Source organism: Neofelis nebulosa, chromosome 1 (assembly GCF_028018385.1).
Source record: "Neofelis nebulosa isolate mNeoNeb1 chromosome 1, mNeoNeb1.pri, whole genome shotgun sequence".
Classification (NCBI taxonomy): Eukaryota; Metazoa; Chordata; class Mammalia; order Carnivora; family Felidae; genus Neofelis; species Neofelis nebulosa.
This window is the reverse complement of record NC_080782.1, coordinates 44354942-44376329: the sequence shown is the minus strand read 5'-3', so window position 1 is coordinate 44376329 and position 21388 is coordinate 44354942. Positions and strand designations below refer to the sequence as shown.

General features: G+C 49.6%; 2 protein-coding genes across 2 annotated transcripts in view; one reads left to right on the top strand and one right to left on the bottom strand.

The window, feature by feature from the left end:
• The window catches only part of SLC36A1 (solute carrier family 36 member 1), a 177611-nt gene that overhangs the window by 22493 nt on the left and 133730 nt on the right, over positions 1-21388 (bottom strand). The window lies entirely within an intron of this gene.
• Positions 1-21388, top strand: part of FAT2 (FAT atypical cadherin 2) — an 84332-nt gene that overhangs the window by 5031 nt on the left and 57913 nt on the right. Inside the window, exon 2 of the mRNA XM_058720699.1 lies at positions 16550-19832. Coding sequence (XP_058576682.1) covers positions 16571-19832 — 3262 coding nt within the window. The 5' untranslated portion in view covers positions 16550-16570. The remainder of the gene's footprint in view (positions 1-16549; positions 19833-21388) is intronic.

The window sequence follows — 21388 nt, the reverse complement described above, 5'->3', positions numbered from 1 at the left end:
AGATATATAATTGTATCTGAAAATATTTTCGTATGTTTGTTTAAAACAGAAGGACTTCAGAAAATCATCAGAGCAGCATGGCTTTTATTTTGTAAATATTGGAGGACTGTGTTGAGGGAGGTTAAGTTGAAGGGTGCCTTGGCTGTGGGGAAAAGCAGGAATTTGAGGAAGGGGATTGGAGTATTTTGTTGTCTACCCCTCGGGCAAGCACATGCCTGATATTCCCGCTGATTAACAAAGCATCTCCTGAAACTCATCTCCTTCTGGAAGAGGTGATGCCTTAAACCTGTTCCAGTTTAGAGCCTGGGGAAGAGAGAAATCCCTCCCCTTCTCCCACTCCTGAGTCTTGTTCCATCCCAGAGACTGGAGTGGCCCCTGTGAGGCACCTGTCCGTCCCCTGGCTGGGAAAATTGGGAGCCCACAATGGTGAACTCTCCATTTGCCAGATCCGGCGCCCACAGCAGTTCGTCTGGGTGCAAGCTGAGCAGGACTGTGCATGCCAGCAGTGGGGCAACGTTCGTGTGCGTGTGCTCACGTGTCCCAGGTCAGAGCTGCCGTCTGTACCTGCGGCACCCTTCTCTCTCTGGGTCCTCTCAGCAAACGCAAGACTATGTGGCACAAAATGCATCGTTTTAGATGCCCAGGAGCTTAGCCTGGGGAAGAGGCAGAGCTTGGTATCAGCACTGCACCATGGTTGGGTGCATGAGCTCTGGAGCCAGGGTGCTCTCGCTCCAGTTCAGCCTGTACCGCTGTCTATGCCTCTGATCTTGGGCACATAACGTCACCTCTCTGAGGGTGCAGGGGTGTATAATGTCATCTACCTCATAGGGCTGCTGCCTCTTCTTAGCATAGTAGCCAGGACATATGAAAAGCTCACTAAACATTAGCTACTATTACAGATTTGGAGTCTCCTGAAGTCTGGAGAATCGATTCAGCAGCATCATAGCATTTTGGAAAATTCAAATCCTAGAATCTCAAACTCTTGGAAGCATATAATTAGAAGAACACTATTAGATCCCTAGCATAAGTCTCTACTCTGTGAAGATTCCCTACACCTTGTCTCTGTACTCTTTTTTTTTTTTCTTTTCGTAAACATTCAAGAGCAAGGTGCATCAACCATTGTAAGTTACAACTTGACGAATTTTACAAAGTGCTCACAGTGATAACCAGCAACCAGAGCAAAAGCAGACACGACCAGTGCACCCCACCCCCGCCGTCCCCCAGAGCCCTCCTGATGCTCCTCACCAGTCACTACACCCACCCCCTCACACACACAAACGTAGTGATTATCCAGCCAGCTGGGCTGTTGTCAAATACCTTCTTGTGGAGTGTGTATCATCATTAGGAGAACCCTAATTATTAGAGAGGCTCGGTGAGTTAATTTGGAAGTTGTCGATTAAACTTTACCTTTATGTTGTTTTGTTTTTACTGTCATACTTCAGTGGCAGCCTATTTTAGGGCTGAGCTCCCAAAATGCCTAGGCCTGCTTTTAAAAACACAGATTCCGCAGCCCCATCCTGAGTCTACAGCACCAGAATGTGGGATCTGGTGTGGGACCAGGGAATCTGTGTTTTTACAAGCTCTCAGTGAGGTCCAGCTGGCTTTGGGAACCACTAAACTAGTGTTTCAGAGCTCGGACTCAACTTGGAGAGGCTATTTTTCCAATCCATGTTCCATCTTACTGGCCATTGACCTTGGACAAGGCTCTCGGACTTTCTGACCCTCAGGTTTTTCACTTGTCAGATGGAGACGCAATGATAGGACTTATACTGTTGGGTTGTTGACGGGCTCTGACAGGCACATGTTCACTAAGTGCAGACATAGTCAGCAGGGCTATTACTGGGAAGAGCCCCTCTGTGGTGTAGCCAAAGGAATATTGGATTTGGTATCTGAAGCCTTGTGTTTGCGTCCTGACTGGGCCACTTGCTGGCAGTATGACCTTGGCCAAATCTTTTGACCCCCCTCTCTGGGTCTCGACTTCCCTCATAGGGTCTTTGAGGGGATCAAACAAGAGAAGGGACCGGAAGACTGCGCTGAGGACAGAAAAATGCTGAGTGAAGTAAACTCCAATGAATGGGGACTCAGCTGAGCCTGGGAACCCAGTGGAAAGCGGGCTTGCCTTGCCCTTGCGGTTAGCGGAGGGCGGGCCAGGTGGGGGTGGGAGAGGGAGCTGCTGAGACCTTGGTGTTCCACAGTCCTGGTATGCCCTGGCACAGCTCCCGTGCTGCTTGGTTTCTGACAACTGTCTCCTTCCTAGCTTCTGGGGCAGGAAGAACCCAAGATCCCATGGCGATGAAATCCCGTGCAATGTGCCATAGCCAGAATGCTTTTATTATTTCAATGTCTTCCCTTTTATTAAAAGCTCTTTGAACCCCTTTACTGGCATTTTTAGAACACTGTTTAATGAAGTGTCATAGGCATACGAGAAATGCACAAATCCTAAGCATATGGCCCAATGAATTTTCCAGAAACTAACCGGTTCCCAGATGAAGAAACAGAACATTACCACCATTCCAGAAACCTCTTTTGTGCCCCTTCCAGTCACCAACCCCCTCACGGGGGAAACTTTATCTTACTCTAATCCACAGATAAGTTTGCCTGTTTTTAAACGTTATATAGTTGGAAGAGTACAGTATGGACTCTTTTGCATATGGCTGCTTTCGGTCCACAGTATGTGAGTGGGATTCATCTGTATTGTTGCCGAGAACAATACTTCATTTCCCCTGATACATAGTATTCCCTTATATGACCATTCTACAGTTTACTTATCCATTCTGCTCTTGATGGACATTCAGGTTATTTCTACTGTAGGGCTATTATAATGGTGCTTCTTGGAGCAATCTGCCTGAGTCTTTTGGTGAATATACTTCCGTTGTGTCCCCTAAGAAGAATTGCTGGGTCATGAGGTATATGTATGTGGATCGAACCCTGTTATTTATTTTTTAGTTTTTTTAATGTTTATTTATTTTTGAGAGACAGAGCACAAATGGGGGGGCGGGGGAGACAGAGAGAGGGAGACACGGAATCTGAAGCAGGCTCTAGGCTCTGAGATGTCAGCACAGAGCCCGATACGGGACTCGAACCCACGAACCGTGAGATCATGACCTGAGCTGAAGTCGGTGGCTTAGCCGACTGAGCCACCCACGCGCCCCTCGAACCCTTTCATTTTGAAGCTTAGCTCAATTTGCTGCAAGTAGAACATGGTTCATGGGGTTGAGGGATTGAGTCTCTACTCAAGAGATGGATAGACCTGACCACAGGATGATAAATATTTGCCTCCAGGGTCTGAGGTGCTGGGGGCACAGACAGGTTTGCAGATTCAGAGGCTGTCAGGTGAAAGTCAGACGCGGGAATCAGACCTGTTGCTTTCCCTCCCCGGTCTGCTCTTGCATTTGACTCTAGAGATGGCCTTGTGTCTGCTTTGCCTGAGGGCCAGTCTTCCCCCCAGTGTGGTCAGCAGACCACCTACAGGGGAAAGCGTGTACCCCCAGCCCACCTCAGCCCTACTAAATCAGACTCCTTGAGATTTGGCTGTGATTTTTCACACACTGGCATTTGCGAAGCACTTCTTATGAGCTTGCGGTCTTTTCCTCTCTTCCCCACCCCTCTCCACTGGGGCCTAGGAGAGGGCCACCTACGGGCTATCCACTTTGAAAGGAGGCGTGGTAAAACATAAGATCCTAAAAGAAGAGGTGACCTTGTTCAGCAGATCTCAAACACCAGTCTCACCAAAATCACCCCGGGAACTCGTTAAACATCTATTCCTGGGCCCCACCCCTAATGATTTCGTTTAGTAGATCTGGGGTGGGGCTGGGAATACGTAACCCCCACCTCCACCCCCTTAGGGAATTTCCAATGGTGGGAACCACTGGTTCAGTTCAATGGCCAGTCCTGTCCTGTGAGAAGACAGTGGGCCCGGTGACTCTGTTCCGTGTCTGCCATGGCTGAGTGGAGCGCGAGTCACAGGGAAGAGGGGGAAGTGGAATCGGTGTGGACGGAGCCCAGGGGGCTGGAGTGGGGAACTCCAAAGCTTGGCCAGGAGCCTGCCAGCAGAGGCTGCTTAGCATCTCAGCACACACCTTGATGCTCACACATATCCCTAACCCTTTGGTGCCCCTACCCCCCCACCGCCACAGTCAGGTTCAGCCAGCTCCACTGCACTGACAGGGGCGGGGAGGGGGGGGCCTCGGACAGCGGAACTGCCTGTCGTGTCCCACTGCTAGAGTGCCGCTCCCTGCCTGCTGAGGCCTGCCCGCCTGCCGGCTTTGTTCTAGGCAGTTCTGCTCAGCGGGATTTGGACTGGGCTGAACAGACAGCATGGCTAGGTGAGGCCAGGCCCGAGGGAATGGGATGGAGAGAGAAGGCTGGAGACAGAGCCTTTGCCGAGAATCTGTGTTGGCTAGGCTGAGAGGATCCGTGGTTATATGATCCCTCCCTTCTCGCAAGAGCTATTTCCAATCGCAAGTGCTATTTCCAACCCCCCCGGGAAATGGGGAGGCAGGCCAGGGAACTGTTAGACACACAGGTGATCTGAGTTTTAATCCTGCCTGGGCCACAGTCTGGCTGTGTGAATTGAGTAACCTCTCTGAGTCTCATTTACCTCGTGTACAAAATGAGGATAATTCTAGGGCTACTGTGAGCGAGTCTAAAAGTGATAACGCATGCCAAGTGCTTAGGGCGGGGCCTTACCACAGAGTAAATGTTCAGTAAACATCAGCTGGGACCGGTGTCTGTGCCTCTGTAAACATTTCCTACTCCCCACACGTCACCACCCAAGGGGGATCGTTTGACAGTGGCTCAGTGGAGGGTTAGCTGCTAAGGCAGGAGGGCAGGGACCAGTCCCCATTCCCAGATGGACGAGTGGAGGTCCCATAAATGAGGGCATTTTCTCAGAGGCTCGACTGGGACCCATGCTTGGCCCTCTGACAGGTTACCAAAGACTCTTGACACCAAGGAGTGGGGACTCATGTTCCCCACAGGGTCTGCAGGTGGGGGCCCATGAGCGGGGTGCCCTGTGGGTTGTCTCAGGCACCAAAGGCACTTCTTCTTAACTGAGCCTCCTCTACAGCCTGGTGATCACCTTCTCCAATTTCTACGTGAAGACACTGAAACTCAGTCAGGTTCAGTAGTTTCCTCTAGGTCACACAGCCAGCAATGGGCCCAGGCAGGACTCAAAAGCAGGCTGCCTCAGGCCAGAGCCTGAGCCCGTGACCACCAGGTTATGTGGCCCTGACAACAGCCTCCCCACCCCTGGGGTCCTGAGTTAGAGGTAGACCTGGCTGGGAGCGGCCACAGGGGGCTGACAGTAACACGCACAAGGCACCACGAGAAGCTTCTATCCCAGCAGCATCTCAGAACCAGCTAAGGGGAAGGGGACTCACGTTGCTGGCGGCTACAGGGCCTGCTATTTCCTGGGAAGGTAGCTCGTTTTGTCCTGGACAGAGAGGGGGGCAATGCCGCATGGCCTCCCTACCCAGATCACATAGGATGGGGCCCAGAGAGGCCACCCCCGCATGTCAGTGGCAGAACGAAAAAGGTCGAAGTTCATGTTGTTGTGGTGTGCCCACCGCATTCTCTACCTTCTGTCTTCACTGCCTCCTCACACGCACCCCACTGCCCCCCTCAGCCTCTGAATGACATCGCATCTATTAGCTCTCTGCACCTGTTACAGGGAAAAAGGGTGACAGGAATAGAAGTTGTTCTTGCTATTTTGACGCTGTTTAAGCTGCTGTTGGAGCTTTGCGATGGACCCTTGTGAGGAGAGAAGGGATGTCACAAAAACCCACAGGTGTGTGTGTGTGTGTGTGTGTGTGTGTGTGTGTTTCCGTGTGAAGTGTGCTTTGGCAAGGAGCTCCTGAGACACAGGCAGGGATCAGTACACATACAGAGAATAACTCCTTCGTTCCGCATGTGCTTTATGAACACCTAATGTAATGGTAAAAGCATTACTGTATTTTTACAATGGTAATAATTAGTAATAGTAATAACATCAGCTATTTTCCGGGTGCCTGGCACTGTGCTATATGTTTTCCATGCGGAAGCCCATTAAATCCTCCATGAGGTTAGCACTGCTGTATCTCCGTGTCACAAATGGGGAAACTGAGGCTCAGACGGACAAAGCCACGCCCCTCGATGCAAGCCGAGGCAGGATTGAGGCCGGGTCTGACCCCAAAGCCTGGCTCCTAACCCCTGTGGCCTCCTCCTGGCTGGTGAGTAGGAGGACGGTGACTTTGTGGGTTCCCAAGGAGCCTCCAAACTGGGAGGAAAGCTGGGTTGAGGGGAGCAACTTGGGCAGGGACACTAGGTTCTAGTTCCAGGTGTACCACCACCGTCACACGTGATTTAATACAATGTGTTCCCCGCTCTGGTCATAGTTGTCCCATCTTTATAAATAGATGAGACTCCTCATAGGTTTCAGGCGGTGCCCTAAGGCGGCTTGGGAATTTCACAGACATGCCTGAGAAGGTAGAGGCGGCAACAAATGGGAGACGGGGCCCTATACCCCCAACTCACAGATACCACAGCGCCAGCTCTGTTTAATCCATTTCACATAATAATAATGATGGTTTTAAAATAACAACAGCTAAGGGCCCCTGGGTGGCTCAGTCGGTTAAGTGTCTGACTTTGGCTCAGGTCATGATCTCACAGTTCGTGGGTTCAAGCCCCGTGTCAGGCTCTGTGCCGACAGCTCGGAGCCCGGAGCCTGCTTCAGATTCTGTGTCTCCCTCTCTCTCTGCCCCTCCCCTGCTCGTGCCCTGTCTCTCAAAAATGAATAAACATTAAAGAAAATGTTTTTTAAATAAAAAACATAAAATAACAACAGCTAGCATTTATTTAGTGATTGCCGGGTGCCATGCACTGTGTTAAACGTTTAAGAGGAACGATGTAGTTAGTCAAACCTTCAGAACAACAACCTGAGGTAGGTTCACTTAGTATCTCTCTTTTGAAGATGAGGAAAAACAGAGTCACAGAGGTTAAGTTAGTTCTCCAAAGGTCACTCAATTTGGAACTTGGTGTCTCTACGTCTGAAAACTCACCGTTTTGCAAAGGATCCCTTTGGATCAGAGTTGCAGGAAGCACCCACTAGACAAGGCTACGTAGCAGGGATATTCTGGTCTCTGCAATTTGTTCTACTCTCTGAAAGAAGTTTTTCAGTCCTCTAGGAGAGTATCTCCTGACTTCAGAACACAACCTTCCTCGCTCCCAGAGAGCCACCCTGAACCCAGACCTTCAGGACAGCCCTTCTCCCCTGCTTCTCCCATACAGGGACCTCCTAGTACCTTCCCGCCCAGGAGGAAGAATCAAAGGTTCCCAGTGGCCTTCCCACAAGGCTGAGTTCACACTTGTGTCCCGATCTGTCCCAAGGCACAGATGTAGAACCCAGAGGGGATGCTCTGTTCCCCTGCTTGTCTCCCAAGCTTCTAATGGATAAATATCATTCCATGCCCTACTGAACTGGACCGGGTTTTCACCTTACAAACCACTCTGGCCAGAGGGCCCCTCAAGAAGTGGGGCAGGGTGCCTTCCCTCCTTTCTCTACCCCCGAGCCCACTGATCCTGGGGACGCTTCTGGCTTAAGGAGATTTCAGCCCCACAGATCCATGTAGGCAACTCCAAGACGAAGAGGCCTCTTGCGCCCTCTGGGCCTCACCGAGTGTCGGGGTCTGCAAGCTAGAATGCCTGCAGCCAGCGGGGAACAGCACCGAGGGGTGAAGCAGGGCCCTCCTGGACTCCCTTGTCCTCACTGTTTAGATGGAGATGTGGGCATGAATGGGTTTCTCTTCCATTAGGAAGCTGACCTTGGTGATGAACTGTGGCTGAAACAGCCTCCGTGTCTGGGAGGCTGGGGGTGGCGGGGGTGGGGCGATGACTCTGGAGAGGTCTTGTGCCCTCTAGTCAGCCTGCATGACCGCCTTGCTCCTGCCTTGGGGCCTTTGCACTGCCTATGTTTTCTGCCTGAAGCTCCTTCTCAAGAAGGCTTTGTGGCCCTCCCCCTGCTCAAATGTCACCTTGTCATGGACGGCTCCCCTGGCCACCCGAATCTGTCATCTCTTTCCCTCTGCCACTAGAATAGAACCCCCACAAGAGCAAGGACCTCCTCTGTCTTGTCTTGAATGCCCTCATAGGGCAGGACCTCTGTAAATAAGCATTGAATGAGTGGCTTGGGCAGAAGAGACCCAATAACAAAACACTTTCTCATCCTTCCCCACTCTGTCCCTTTTCCTCCTTAAAACCCAGGTGCCTGGAAGCCCTTTGTTTCCTTCAAATATCCATCTCCCCTGGGTCACCTTATGACTTTCAAGGGTCTTAGGCATTAAATTAGAAATTGTATCTTATGGCAATATTTGTATAAAGATAAGTATGTTTTTAGAAATGGTAACATTTTCTTCAGCCTAAAAGTTTGCTCGCTTTCTTCTGGATTTAATAGAAATTAAAACATTTTCATGGGTCCCTAAAAGTACCGCGGGCCCTGGGTGTGCCCACTGTGCCTACCAGATAGGGGGGCCCTGCCTCCTCCTCTGAGCCCCACGCACCCTCGGTTCCTGGCTCCTGCACCATGCTCTCTGGAGCTAAGCCGGCCAATACGGGAGCCCCTGGGCACATGTGGCTATTTAAACTTAAACTAAATAAAATTACAAACTCAGTTCCTCAGTTGTACCAGCCACATGTCAAAGGCTTGATAGCCACACGGGCCTAGTGGCTCCCATACTGGACATCTCAGATATAGAACATTCCCATCATTGTAGAAAGTTCCGCTGGAGAGTGTTGCTCTAGAGAATTAGCTGCAGCTACATCAGCCCTCTCCGAGTCTCTCTTTTTAGAATGTGGATTCCAATCCTTGGCTGGCACTAAAGTCCACCACCTATTAGGTAGATGAACTTGGGCGGAGCTTTCCCATTATCTGGCCCTCAGTCTCTCATTTAGAAAACAAGGGTCATAATAACTGTCAGAAGAGTGGTGATCTCCATACAATGATTAACTCGAACTGAGTGGATTCCAGAGCTGGGCATCTGCCATATGTTGACTCATTCAGCCTTCTCAACAACTCCACAAGATAGGTACTTATCCTATATCCCTTGTACTGGGACCAGAGAGGCAATGTAACTGCCCAAAGCCACACAGCTGGTGAGTAGTAGAGCTGGGATTTGAAACCTGGTCTATCTGACTCCAGAGCCCACTTTCTTAACTATTAATTCTATCCAGTACCGCACCCCTTCCCTCAAAACCATGTGAGATAACGCATGCAGGTTTTTTTTTTTAAACTTATGGATTACACATAGACATGAGTATTTGTCATCAATAATAATATCAGAATAGTAATAAAGAAGGGGCACCCCTGTCCTAGCTCCCTTCCATCCATGTCGTAGGTGAGGACTTCCTTTTTCAGTCCTCTTTGCCTTCTAATTTCAGGCTTGGGCAGGCCTGGCCTTTTACAGCTCTCCTAAAAGCCGCTTGGTCCACTGGTGGTTTGGGCTGCCCTTTACCAAGCCATTATGGGTCCTAATAAGGTGTTACTCTGCGTCCTTCCTCCCTGTTCTTTCACCTCTCATATTATCTGTCTCCCCTGCAGCCCTGGGAAGTAGGTAGGAGTAGCTATTATTATCTGCATTTTACAGACAGATAAATTGAGGCTCAGAAGAGGTTCTGTGGCCTTCCCAAGGTCACACAACCCATCAAGGGCCCAAGACACCGGCTCCTTTCCTGCTGGCGTCCAGTTCTTTGACTTGTTCTGATACACGAGAACCCGGCAGTGGCTGACTACAAACTAGCAAATGACTCAAGGGTTCATCCAAGTTTCTGAGAAATAAATCAAGCTTCTCTACCCACAGGGAGTTCCAGTTGGCTCACCCTAACGGAGCCAGTGTTCAAGCCCAGTCCACACCAGAGTGGGAGTCTTGAATGGAAAACTCTCCCTTTTGATCTTTTATCAGGTTACTCTTCTCAGCGGATAGTTCTCCTCTGGTCCTGCCTCTTCTCAGAAGCCTTCGATGGCTCCCTACTACTAAGAGAAAAAATAACTTCAGCAGCTAAAGACTTCATGACTAGCAGGCATCTGGAATATCCATATTCTTTCACTTATGATTTTAATTCTGATTCAAAGGCACAATCCCTCCTGTCCCTCCCCACATTTAAGCTATTGTCACAAATAGAATGTACTTGGAGAGTTCTTTCTTAAGAGCCACAAGGGCCAGTCCTAACACTGATGCCTGAGGCAGACACAGTGGAGGGGAGGGGAATGGGGTCAGAAAATACTTCCCAAGGGCACCCAAATCCACGGTAATTTTACATTTGGATTCTGGAGGGAGTGTGGACATTCTCCAATCCAGAGGAATGAATCCAGTGACTCTTTCTTTCAAGAAAGGCTCTCCGGGGCACCTGGGTGGCTCAGTTGGTTGAGCGACCGACTTCAGCTCAGGTCATGATCTCACAGTTTGTGAGTTTGAGCCCCACGTCGGGCTCTGTGCTGACAAGCTCAGAGCCTGGAGCCTGCTTCGGATTCTGTGTCTCCTTTCTCTCTGCCCCTCCCCTGCTCATGTTCTGTCTCTCTCTGTCTCAGAAATAAATAAACATTAAAATACGTATATATATATAAAAGAAAGGCTCTCCAAACTTTAAACAACATCTTATCTCGTTGCTTCTTCCTGGAGCCTAGGAAATTCTGAGTAATAAAGTTTAGGAAGTCTGGCTGTCAATTTTCAGTTCAGCCACCACCTTTCTGGGTGGCTTTGGGTGTGCTGTGCAAATCTCAGTTTCCTGTATCTGAGAAGCGGGAGTAAAAGGGTAGATGTGTTTCTTAGGAGTGTTATGTGGGCCACTAGTGAACATCTGGGACATGTCTAAGAGAAGAGAAGGTGTTTGGCCATGAGGGAGGATGCCATCACTGGTCTATTGTCAGAAACAAAGCCTGACAGTTTGAAGAAATTTGGTAACAGCTTCTTTAGTGAGTGGTTTGGCTATGAATTCCTCCGAGTACATCTGCTTCCCCAAAGAGGGGACGGAATTAGTCACAGAGTCATAGGCTTCTAGAACTAAAGACTAGAGTCACTGCACGTGGACCATTACAAATATAGATCATAGTGCATCAGAGTCAGCACATCCAGGGGTGCCTGGGTGGCTCAGTCGGTGAAGCATCTGACTTCAGCTCGGGTCATTATCTCACGGTTCGTGGGCTCGAGCCCCACATCGGGCTCTGTGCTGACAGCTCAGATCCTGGAGCCTGTTTCAGATTCTGTGTCTCCCTCTCTCTCTGCCCCTTCCCCCGTTTGCACTTTTCTTTCTCTCTCAAAAATAAGTGAACATTAAAAAAACTTTTTTAAAAAAATTAAAGAAAAGAATCATAGCACATCCAGCTATGTGTCTTAGGACATTTTATGACAGGACAATAGCAGAGTCCAGCTTGTCAGATCTGGAGGGGCTCCTAGAGGCCATCTATCCAGTTTTTCAAGCCTGTGCTCCCCAGGGGGGCGAGGGACAAACCTGTGGGCAGGTTGTAGCCCTCCATCCCCACTCTTAACAGTGCAGCTCTGCTTTTCTCTGTTTACAGGTAGGTTTCCAGGTACAATTTCATTAGGAAAAAGGAGATTCCACCCCTGAAAGCAATAGAGGGGGTTGAAATCATGGATCCATTCCAGCCCTTCACCCAACACACAGCACATCATTTACAGAGGAAGAAAGGTCCACAGGTCTCAGGTGACTGACTTGACCAAGGACACACAGGGAAGAAATGACTTCAGATCCAGGTCTCCCAGGAACCAGGTTGACTTGCTACACGGACCACTGAGCAAGCATCGGCGAGGGTGCAAGCCTCAGCCACAGCCAGAGGAAATCCCTTCACTGCCTTTGCGGGCTCATTTAGGGTCTAATAGAGACCACAGGCCTGTCCAGGCCAAAGAATCATACCTGTAAGAGTTGGAAGGGACTTTCGAGCTTTTCTCGTCTCCCCTGAGGGCATATATCCCTCTAGCATAGCACATCTTTCACACGTGGCCACCCAGACTCTGCCTGGACTCCCCAGTGACTGGGAGCTCTGTATTCTGAGACGACTCATTCCAGAATTGCACTAGAGGTCACTAACCAAAAAATTGAGGAAAGATCTCAGAGCACTGTTCCTCCCGTTTGTGCTTAGACTTTCACCAGTGATTTGGGTAAAGACGCGGATGTCACAACCACCAAGTTTCTGAATGTTAGAATCCAGATTCTCAGAAGCCGGAGCAGTGAGCTAAAGCACAGGGTGAAATGCATCGTAGTCTCATTAGAGCCCTACAGCATTTAGTTGGAGAAAGTCAGCCTGTGCAAGAAGAGATTGGGGATGGTGTGATAATGCATCTGAGAGTTTTCATTACCTATAAACTCAGCCGTCAATAGTATGAGTTGGCTGCTAAAAGTCATAGTACTGGGTAATATTTGTTGAAACTGCCACATACTATATTCAGTATTTATGCACATTAACTAAGTCCATTCTCCACATGATATTACGAAGTAGAGAAATGAAAATCAGAGAAGGTAAGCCACCTGCCCAAGGTCACACAGCCAGAAACTGTGTGTTGTAAACCACTTTCTGCCGCTTTCCCCACCTATGAAATGGGGCTGGGAGTTACAAGGAGGAAGATTTGATTCAGACACATATCCTAAAAGGGTCCATTCGTGAACTTGTTCACACCTGTGCACACACAAGCCCCTAGCTACCAATTTATTTGCTCCTATCATATTCATTCTGTCAAGCAGGCACATACAATCAATGTGCCCATACAGCTATTCAAAAAGTGCCTCCTAAGTATGTATGCGTGTTCTCTTGCAAATGTGCACATTCACCCACATGCAGATTTTTCTCTGAGTCTGGGGAGCCAAGAATGAGAGGCCCCACCCCAGACAAGCGCCTGCTCGCAGCTTACCAGAATAGCCTGTGGCTGGGCCAGCAAGCTTAGACTCGACCAGAGACCAGTGGCTTCCTGCTCCGTTGGGGCACAGGCTGGACCTTCTCCAGAGGAGTCAGTGGACCCCACCCTCACCCCAACCTCAGGCTTTGATTCTGCCTTGGCTTTGAAAACTAGTAATAACTAATATTTATTGAGTGCTTTTCTATGGGCCAGGCACTGTGCTAAGTACAACAACGTGCATGGTCTTATTTCTTTAGTCTTTATAAAAACCCCAGGAAAGCAGTTCTCTTAATAGCCCCATCTTCTAGATGAGAAAACAGAGGTTTGGGGAGGTAAGCTTACCCAAGGTTATGTAGTTAGCATGCAGTGGAGCTTGAACTTGAACCCAAACCATCAGATTCACAGGTAGCCATGGTTCCTCTTTCTGGCAAGGTGGCCGAGAGGAAAGAACCTGACTCTGGTCCTTACCCTGTGACTTTTGGGCAAGTCCCTTTCTTTTGGGGGGACTTCATTTTACAGCTTCAGAAAGGAAGAGATCATCACTAAAGGTGCTTTCAGCAGTCATTCTGTCATTGCTTTTCCTAAGTCCAGATCCTACCATTTTTCAACTATTGAGTAGGGTTACGTACCTCGCAGTTATGTACTAGGCACTGAGAATTCATGCATGAATAAGATACACAAAGCCCCTGTCTTCACGGAGCCCGGTGGCTAGTGTAGGAGACAGTCATTAAACAAATTAGCAAGAACATATTGCGTAGTGATAAGTGCCATGAAGAAAATGGGGTGGTGTGATAAAGAAGGGTGCTAAGAAGGAGGCTACATCAAACTGGGACTTAGGATGAGGGATGGGTTGGGCTGAGCCAAGAAGAAAGATAACAAGAAGAAGCCAGCCATGTGAGAATCTTCAGTAAAGGGGAATAGCAAGTGCAAAGGCCCTGAGGCAGACTCTAGTTTGGTATGTTTGTGGAGGAGAAAGGAGGCCCATGTGGTTGCAGCTTGGTGAAAAATGAGTGCTGGGAGGTATCACTGGAAAAGCAGGCAGGGTCCATATGGTGCAGGGCCTTGTAGGTCATAGCAAGGAGTTTAGATTTTAATCTGAATGCTGTGGGAAGTCACTGGAAAATTTTAAGAAGGGAAGTGATACGAATTGACTTGTGTTTTTACAAGATATTTTGAAATAGTGGTCCTAGGTGCTGTGGGCTGGGAGGGTAGCCCAGGGAGCCCAGCGTGCCTGTGCACCCCGCAAGCCCATTCACTTGCCCAGGAATAGTGCCAGGAAGCAAATGTCCAGACACATTTGCTGAGGTCCTTCCTCAGCAAACCGCACACCAGTTCTGTGGGTCCTATAACTTGAACACAGCCCTGGGCACCACTCCCCCACCCCCCACCCAAGGGTGCATGTTCTTTGTGCCTTATCTCTTCCAGGGAGACCCTGCCCCTGCTCCCTTCCCTAAGCTCATCTCTGCAAGACACCTGCAGAGCTGCTGAGCAGCATGTCTTGTTGGGGCCTGCCCTCCACGGGTGCTGACCTGGTGAACAGGAAGCGTTCCGCAAAACAGGGCAGGCCGAGCCGGGAGGCTGGGTGCACCCTGGGCTCGCTGGGCTGCAGAGGGAGCGGACCTGGGACTGGGGTAAGGACTCTCTTTCCCTTGGGGCTTCAACGTCCAAAGTAACGCCACCCTGGGGGCTTGGGGCCCACATGGCTCAGGGGTCCCTCTCCTCTTGCTGTGTCAGGGATGCGTGAGTGGAATGGGGTGAATATGGCTTTTGCCCGGGGCCAGCTCTACTGTGGGTGCAGGGGATGCCGGGGGAAAGAGTAGAGGGGCAGGAAGGATGGGAATAGACACCCCAAGTGTAGAAATCTGCCTCCACTCCCGCCCCTCTCCTCTGAGGAGCTGGGCCTGGGGTGCCACCAACAGGATTTCAGGGGAAGGATGGTGGGTGGTAGGGAGGCTGCAAGGATGGGGCATATTCAAATTCTTTTCTGTCACAGGCTTGCAGATCCCAAGTTAGGCAGACTTTTCCACCCTCCCTCCCATGTTGGGATGCTACCTGCCAGGTCTTAAAGAAGCTCCATTCAGCTCCCTCAGGACTCTGGAAAGGCATGGATGCAAGCCTCTCCTTTCCCCTCTTGCCCCCTGAGTTTAACTCTTCCTTGTCTTTGAAGAGCAAGGCAACTGGAAAAACGAGTCTTGCCTGTTTCCTCCAGGAATGCTCTGCACATCTGGCTGGCAGCCAAGAAGCTCCTGGGAGTCAAGACTCTCACGGGCAGGCAGGCCCGGCACCAGCCTGCTGTGTCCAGCCTCACACTTTGCTTCTGGAAGGCACTTTGGCAACGAACCTCTGCCTTCCCCTACTCCCCTTCCCCCTTCTCCCTCTCCTTAATCCTGATGAGTCTCCACTTTGAACTCAGGCTGGAGTTCAGGGACAAGTTGTGTGGGAAACAGCACAGGACACAATGGGAAACGCGGCAGGTCTCAGAGGGGCAAAGCACTCGTTCGTGGCCAGTTCAACAATTCCCAGGGACTAGTTCTTTCCTGGCCCCCACTATGTGAAAGGGGGCAAGACATGTTCCCCCTCCGGGGCTCTGCTTCCCCATCTATGCACGAGGAGTGGGGTCAGAACTCTGTGTCTCAAAGCCCCATTATAGCTCTGACATTCCAGGGGTTTGGGAGTTACAAGATGAGTCAGAATCGGGCTCTGTCCAAAGGGACTAGCAGTGGGACAGGGGCAGGTGAGTCTGGGGTGGAAGAAGCAGTCCTGGCCTTTAATGTAAGGAGTCTCAGGTCAAATTCTTGCTTTGCCTCTATCTAGTCATAAGGCCCTGGGTGGCTCCCTTCCCTTGATGAAACTGAGTTGCCTATTACCGATAATAGCCAATATTATGTTACAATTTCTATGTCCCAGGCACCCCCGCTGGGTCATTTACCTTTGTTGCTTCACTTAATTTCACACCAATCCAATGAGGTAGATAATATCCTTATCCCCATTCTACGGAAGAGGAAACCGAGGCTCACAGAGGTCAAATAACCTGAGCAGAAAATCACCCAGCTGGTAAGCGGTGGAACCAGGGCTGATGGCCAACCAACCGGAGGCCAGGCCTGTGATCTTGGTCACTTTGTTTTTTTCTGCAGCCCCTGCACATGCAGACGCAACTCGCTTTGGCTGGAGCGCCACCTTGATGGATGGGGTCTTGTAGGAAGTACTTAGAGACAGATTGCTAAACTTGGGTACCTGGTTGAAATTATCCCACCATCACTGGGGAGCCATTGAAGGTTCTTTGGGAAAAGGAGTCAAGTAAGTGGTCAGGACTATGTTGTATCTGCTAGTTACCCCTGAGAAAGCATTCAAATTAGTCTGTTAGTGTTTAGATACACTAACAGGTATCTCAACCTGAGCACTATTGACATTTGGGGCTGGATCATTAGTTGTTGTTGGGGGGCTGTCCTGTGTGTTGCAGGGTGTTTAGAAGCACCCCAGCCTCGATCCACAGATGCCAGTAGCATCCTCCCCAACAAGCTGGGGTAGCTGACGGTGTCTTCAGACATTGCCAAGTGTCCCCTGTGGGGCAAAATCATCCCAGCTAAGAACCATCGCAGTAGGAACCATTTCTTTCCTAACTCATACTTTTTTTTTTTTTTTTTTTTTTTTTTTTTTTTTTTTGTGCGTAGGGCTTCAGGAGTTTTTCCATCATGATTATTGCCTTCTGGGGCTTTGTCATTTTCTTGCTCCTCTGTACAACCTGTGAGAAGCCCCGAGAAGGGATCCCCTCCTCCTCCGCCTGGCGCTTCACACACTCTCTTTATAATGCGACCATCTACGAAAACTCTGCCCCCAAGACCTACGTGGAGAGCTCCATGAAAATGGGCATTTACCTCGCCGAGCCCCAGTGGGCAGTGCGGTACCGGATCATCTCTGGGGACATGGCCAATGTGTTTAAAACAGAGGAGTATGTGGTGGGTGACTTCTGCTTTCTGAGAATAAGAACAAAGAGCAGTAACACGGCCCTTCTGAACAGGGAGGTGCGAGACAGCTACACCCTCATCATCCAAGCCACGGAGAAGACCTTGGAGTTAGAAGCGTTGACCCGGGTGGTGGTCCACATCCTGGACCAGAATGACCTAAAGCCCCTCTTCTCCCCGCCTTCATACCGAGTCACCATCTCTGAGGACATGCCCCTCAAGAGCCCCATCTGCAAGGTGACCGCCACAGATGCGGATCTGGGCCAGAATGCCAAGTTCTACTATGCCTTCAACACAAGGTCGGAGACGTTCGCCATCCATCCCACCAGTGGCGTGGTCACCTTGGCTGGGAAGCTCAACGTCACCTGGCGAGGGAGGTACGAGCTCCAGGTGCTGGCTGTGGACCGCATGCGGAAAATCTCAGAGGGCAACGGGTTTGGCAATCTGGCTGCCCTCGTCATCCACGTGGAGCCGGCCCTCAGGAAGCCCCCGGCCATCACCTCGGTGGTGGTGGCTCCGCCAGACAGCAAGGAGGGTGCCACCTACGCCACCGTCATGGTAGACACAAATAGCTCTGGCGCCGAAGTGGACTCGCTAGAGATAGTTGGGGGTGACCCTGGAAAGTACTTCAAAGCCATCAAGTCTTACGCCCGCGGCAGTGAGTTCAGTTTGGTGTCTGTCAAAGACATCAACTGGCTGGAGCACCTTCATGGATTCAACCTCAGCCTGCAGGCCAGGAGTGGGAGCGGGCCTTCTTCTCATTCCCAGATCAGGGGCTTTCACCTACCCCCTTCCAAACTGGCCTCCCTCAAATTTGAGAGGGCTGTTTACAGAGTGCGGCTCAGTGAGTTTTCCCCGCCTGGCAGCCGCGTGGTGATGGTGAAAGTAACCGGAGCCTTCCCCAACCTGCAGTATGTTCTAAAGCCGTCCTCAGAGAGTGCAGGGTTTAAACTTAATGCTCGCACTGGGCTCATCACCACCACGAAGCTCAGGGACTTCCATGACCGAGCCCACTACCAGCTACACATCAGAACCTCACCGGGGCTGGCCTCCACCACCGTGGTCATTGATATAGTGGACTGTAACAACCATGCCCCCATCTTCAACAGGTCCTCCTATGATGGCACCTTTGATGAGAACATCCCTCCAGGCACCAGCATTCTGACAGTTACTGCCACAGACCGGGATCATGGGGAGAATGGATACATCACCTATTCCATCACTCGTCCGAAAGCTGTGCCCTTCTCTATTGACCCTTACCTGGGGATTATCTCCACCTCCAAACCCATGGACTATGAGCTCATGAAAAGAATTTATACCTTCCGGGTGCGGGCATCAGACTGGGGCTCCCCATTTCGCCAGGAAAAGGAAGTGTCTATTTCTCTTAGGCTCAAGAACTTGAATGACAACAAGCCTATGTTTGAGCAAGTCAACTGCACTGGGTCTATCCACGAAGACTGGCCGGTAGGAAAATCACTAATGACTGTGTCCGCTATAGATGTGGACGAGCTGCAGAACCTAAAATACGAGTTTGTTTCAGGCAATGAACTAGGGTATTTTGATCTAAACCATTTCTCTGGAGTGATATCCCTCAAGCGCTCTTTTATGAATCATACTACTACTGGTCAACCCATCAACTACTCCCTGAAAATTACAGCCTCAGATGGGAAACACTATGCCTCACCCACAACTTTGAATGTTACTGTAGTGAAAGATCCTCGTTTTGAGGTCCCTGTAACATGTGATAAAACAGGAGTATTGACACACTTCACAAAGGCCATCCTCCATTCTGTTGGGTTTCAGAACCAGGACTCCAGTGATGAGGACTTCATTTCCTTAAGTGCATATCAGATCAATCATCACACGCCCCAGTTTGAGGACCACTTCCCACAGTCCATTGACATCCTTGAACGTGTTCCTGTCAACACCTCCCTGGCCCGCCTGGCAGCCACTGACCCTGATACTGGATTTAATGGCAAACTGGTCTATGTGATTGCAGATGGCAACGATGAGGGCTGCTTTGACATTGAGCTGGAGACAGGGCTGCTCACGGTAGCTGCCCCTTTGGACTATGAAGCCACCCGTTTCTACATCCTCAATGTAACAGTGTATGACTTGGGGACTCCCCAGAAGTCATCCTGGAAGCTGCTGACAGTGAATGTGAAAGACTGGAATGACAATGCACCCAGATTTCCTCCTGGTGGGTACCAGATAACCGTCTCGGAGAACACAGAAGTTGGAACCACAATTGCCGAGTTGAAAGCAAAAGACGCCGATTCCGATGACAATGGGAGGGTTCGCTACACTCTGCTAAGCCCCACAGAGAAGTTCTCCCTCCATCCCCTCACTGGGGAGCTGGCTGTCACAGGACACCTGGACCGGGAATCAGAGCCACAATATATACTCAAGGTGGAAGCCAGGGATCAGCCCAGGAAGGGCCACCAGCTCTTCTCTGTCACTGACCTGAAAATCACATTGGAAGATGCCAATGACAACTCTCCTCAGTGTATCACGGAACTCAGCAGCCTGAAAGTCCCAGAGGATCTGCCCCCCGGGACTATTCTAACGTTTCTGGATGCCTCCGATCCTGACGTGGGCCCTGCGGGAGAAGTGCGTTATGTCCTGTTGGATGATGCCCACGGGACCTTCCAGGTGGACCCGATGACTGGCGCGCTCAGTCTGGAGAGAGAGCTGGACTTTGAGAGGCGGGCTGGATACAATCTGAGCCTGTGGGCCAGTGACAGTGGGCGGCCCCTGGCCCGCAGGACCCTCTGCCACGTGGAAGTGATAGTCTTGGATGTGAATGAGAATCTCCACCCTCCCCGCTTTGCCTCCTTTGTGCACCAGGGCCAGGTGCAGGAGAACAGTCCCTCGGGAACCCAGGTGATGGTAGTGGCTGCCCACGATGATGATGGTGGCTTGGATGGGGAGCTCCAGTACTTCCTGAGAGCTGGCACCAGTCTTGCAGCCTTTAGCATCAACAAAGACACAGGTACTGGGAGTGGGGTGGACGGGAGTGCCAGGTGCTTGGAGAGGATGGGCCTAAGGGGATCAGGGGCTGTCCTGAAAGAAGACAGGCTCCAGGCTAAAAAGAAAAGGCAATAAATAGGGACTCTCCTTCTTGTCCCTTTTATTTTATTTTAAATTAATCTTTATCATACTGGAGATATATATATATGTGTATATATGTGCACACGCACGCATGTGTGTGTGTATCCATTGAAGTCAAATCAGCCATCTCACTAGCATTTGTGTATATACTTATACACACACATAAACATACAGTATATGCATATGCTTATAAAAGTAATGCATCATGGCTATAAATTTTTATATATAATTTAAAAATGAATGTTTAAAAAATATTTTTTTTTTAGAGAGAGAGAGACAGTGGGGGAGGGGGCAAAGGGGGAGGGAGAGAAAATCTCAATCTGTCTCCAGGCTCAGTGCAGAGCCCAATGCACGGCTCGATTCCACAAGCCTGGGATCATGACCTGAGCTGAAATCAAGAGCTGGGCGTTCAACTGAGTGAACCATCCAGATGCCCCTAAATATGAATGTTTTTTTGTGTGTGTGTCCCATCTCCCTAGATATAATCTTTATTAACATTTTGGTCTATAATCTTGTAAATTTTTCTTCTTCGTGTCTGACATTTTATCACTGTTCATTTTATTATATGAGAAAATCATACAAAAGACACTAATTCTGCAACACTTTTTTTTTCACGTAACACCAGGATCTCTTACGTATCAGTACCTGTATTTTTCCTTCTTTTTTAATGGCTGCATTTTATTCTATCATCTAGCTGTAACATCCTTGATCATATACTTTTACTCATATGCATGAGTCTCTATAAGAAAAACTCTTAAAAATGCCATTTCTGGGTCAAAGGATAATGCATATTTTCAATGTTAATACGTAATTTCTAAATTACCCTTCAAAAAGTTGGCACCAACTTATTTACTCCCTTTTTTTAAAGTTTATTTACTTATTTAGAAAAAATTTTTAATGTTTATTTCTTTTTGAAAGACAGAGAGAGAACAAGCAGGGGAGGAGCAAAGAGTGAGGGAGACACAGAATCCGAAGTAGACTTCAGGCTCTGAGCTGTCAGCACAGAGCCCGACGCGGGGCTCAAACTCATGAACCATGAGATCATGCCCTGAGCTGAAGTCAGACACTTTACCAAATGAGCCAACCAGGCACCCCAAGTTTATTTATTTATTTTGGGAGAGAGAGAGAGAGAGAGAATGAATCCCAAGCAGGCTCCGCACTGTAAGTACAGAGCCCGACCCAGGGCTCAAACTCACGAACGGAGAGATCATGACCCAAGCTGCAATCAAGAATTGGATGCTTAACTGACCGAACTTCCCTATTTATTCCTTTTAAAGCTTCATAGAAAATAAGTACAATTCACCAAACACTCACAAGCACCTTCTGCTTGTGAGATTCTGAGAGTGACACCTTGGGGGAGGTCCCAGGTGAATAAAGGTAGGTCACTGTCCTCAAAGAGCTTACAATTTGATGGGTGATTTATTTCCAGGGTGAAGG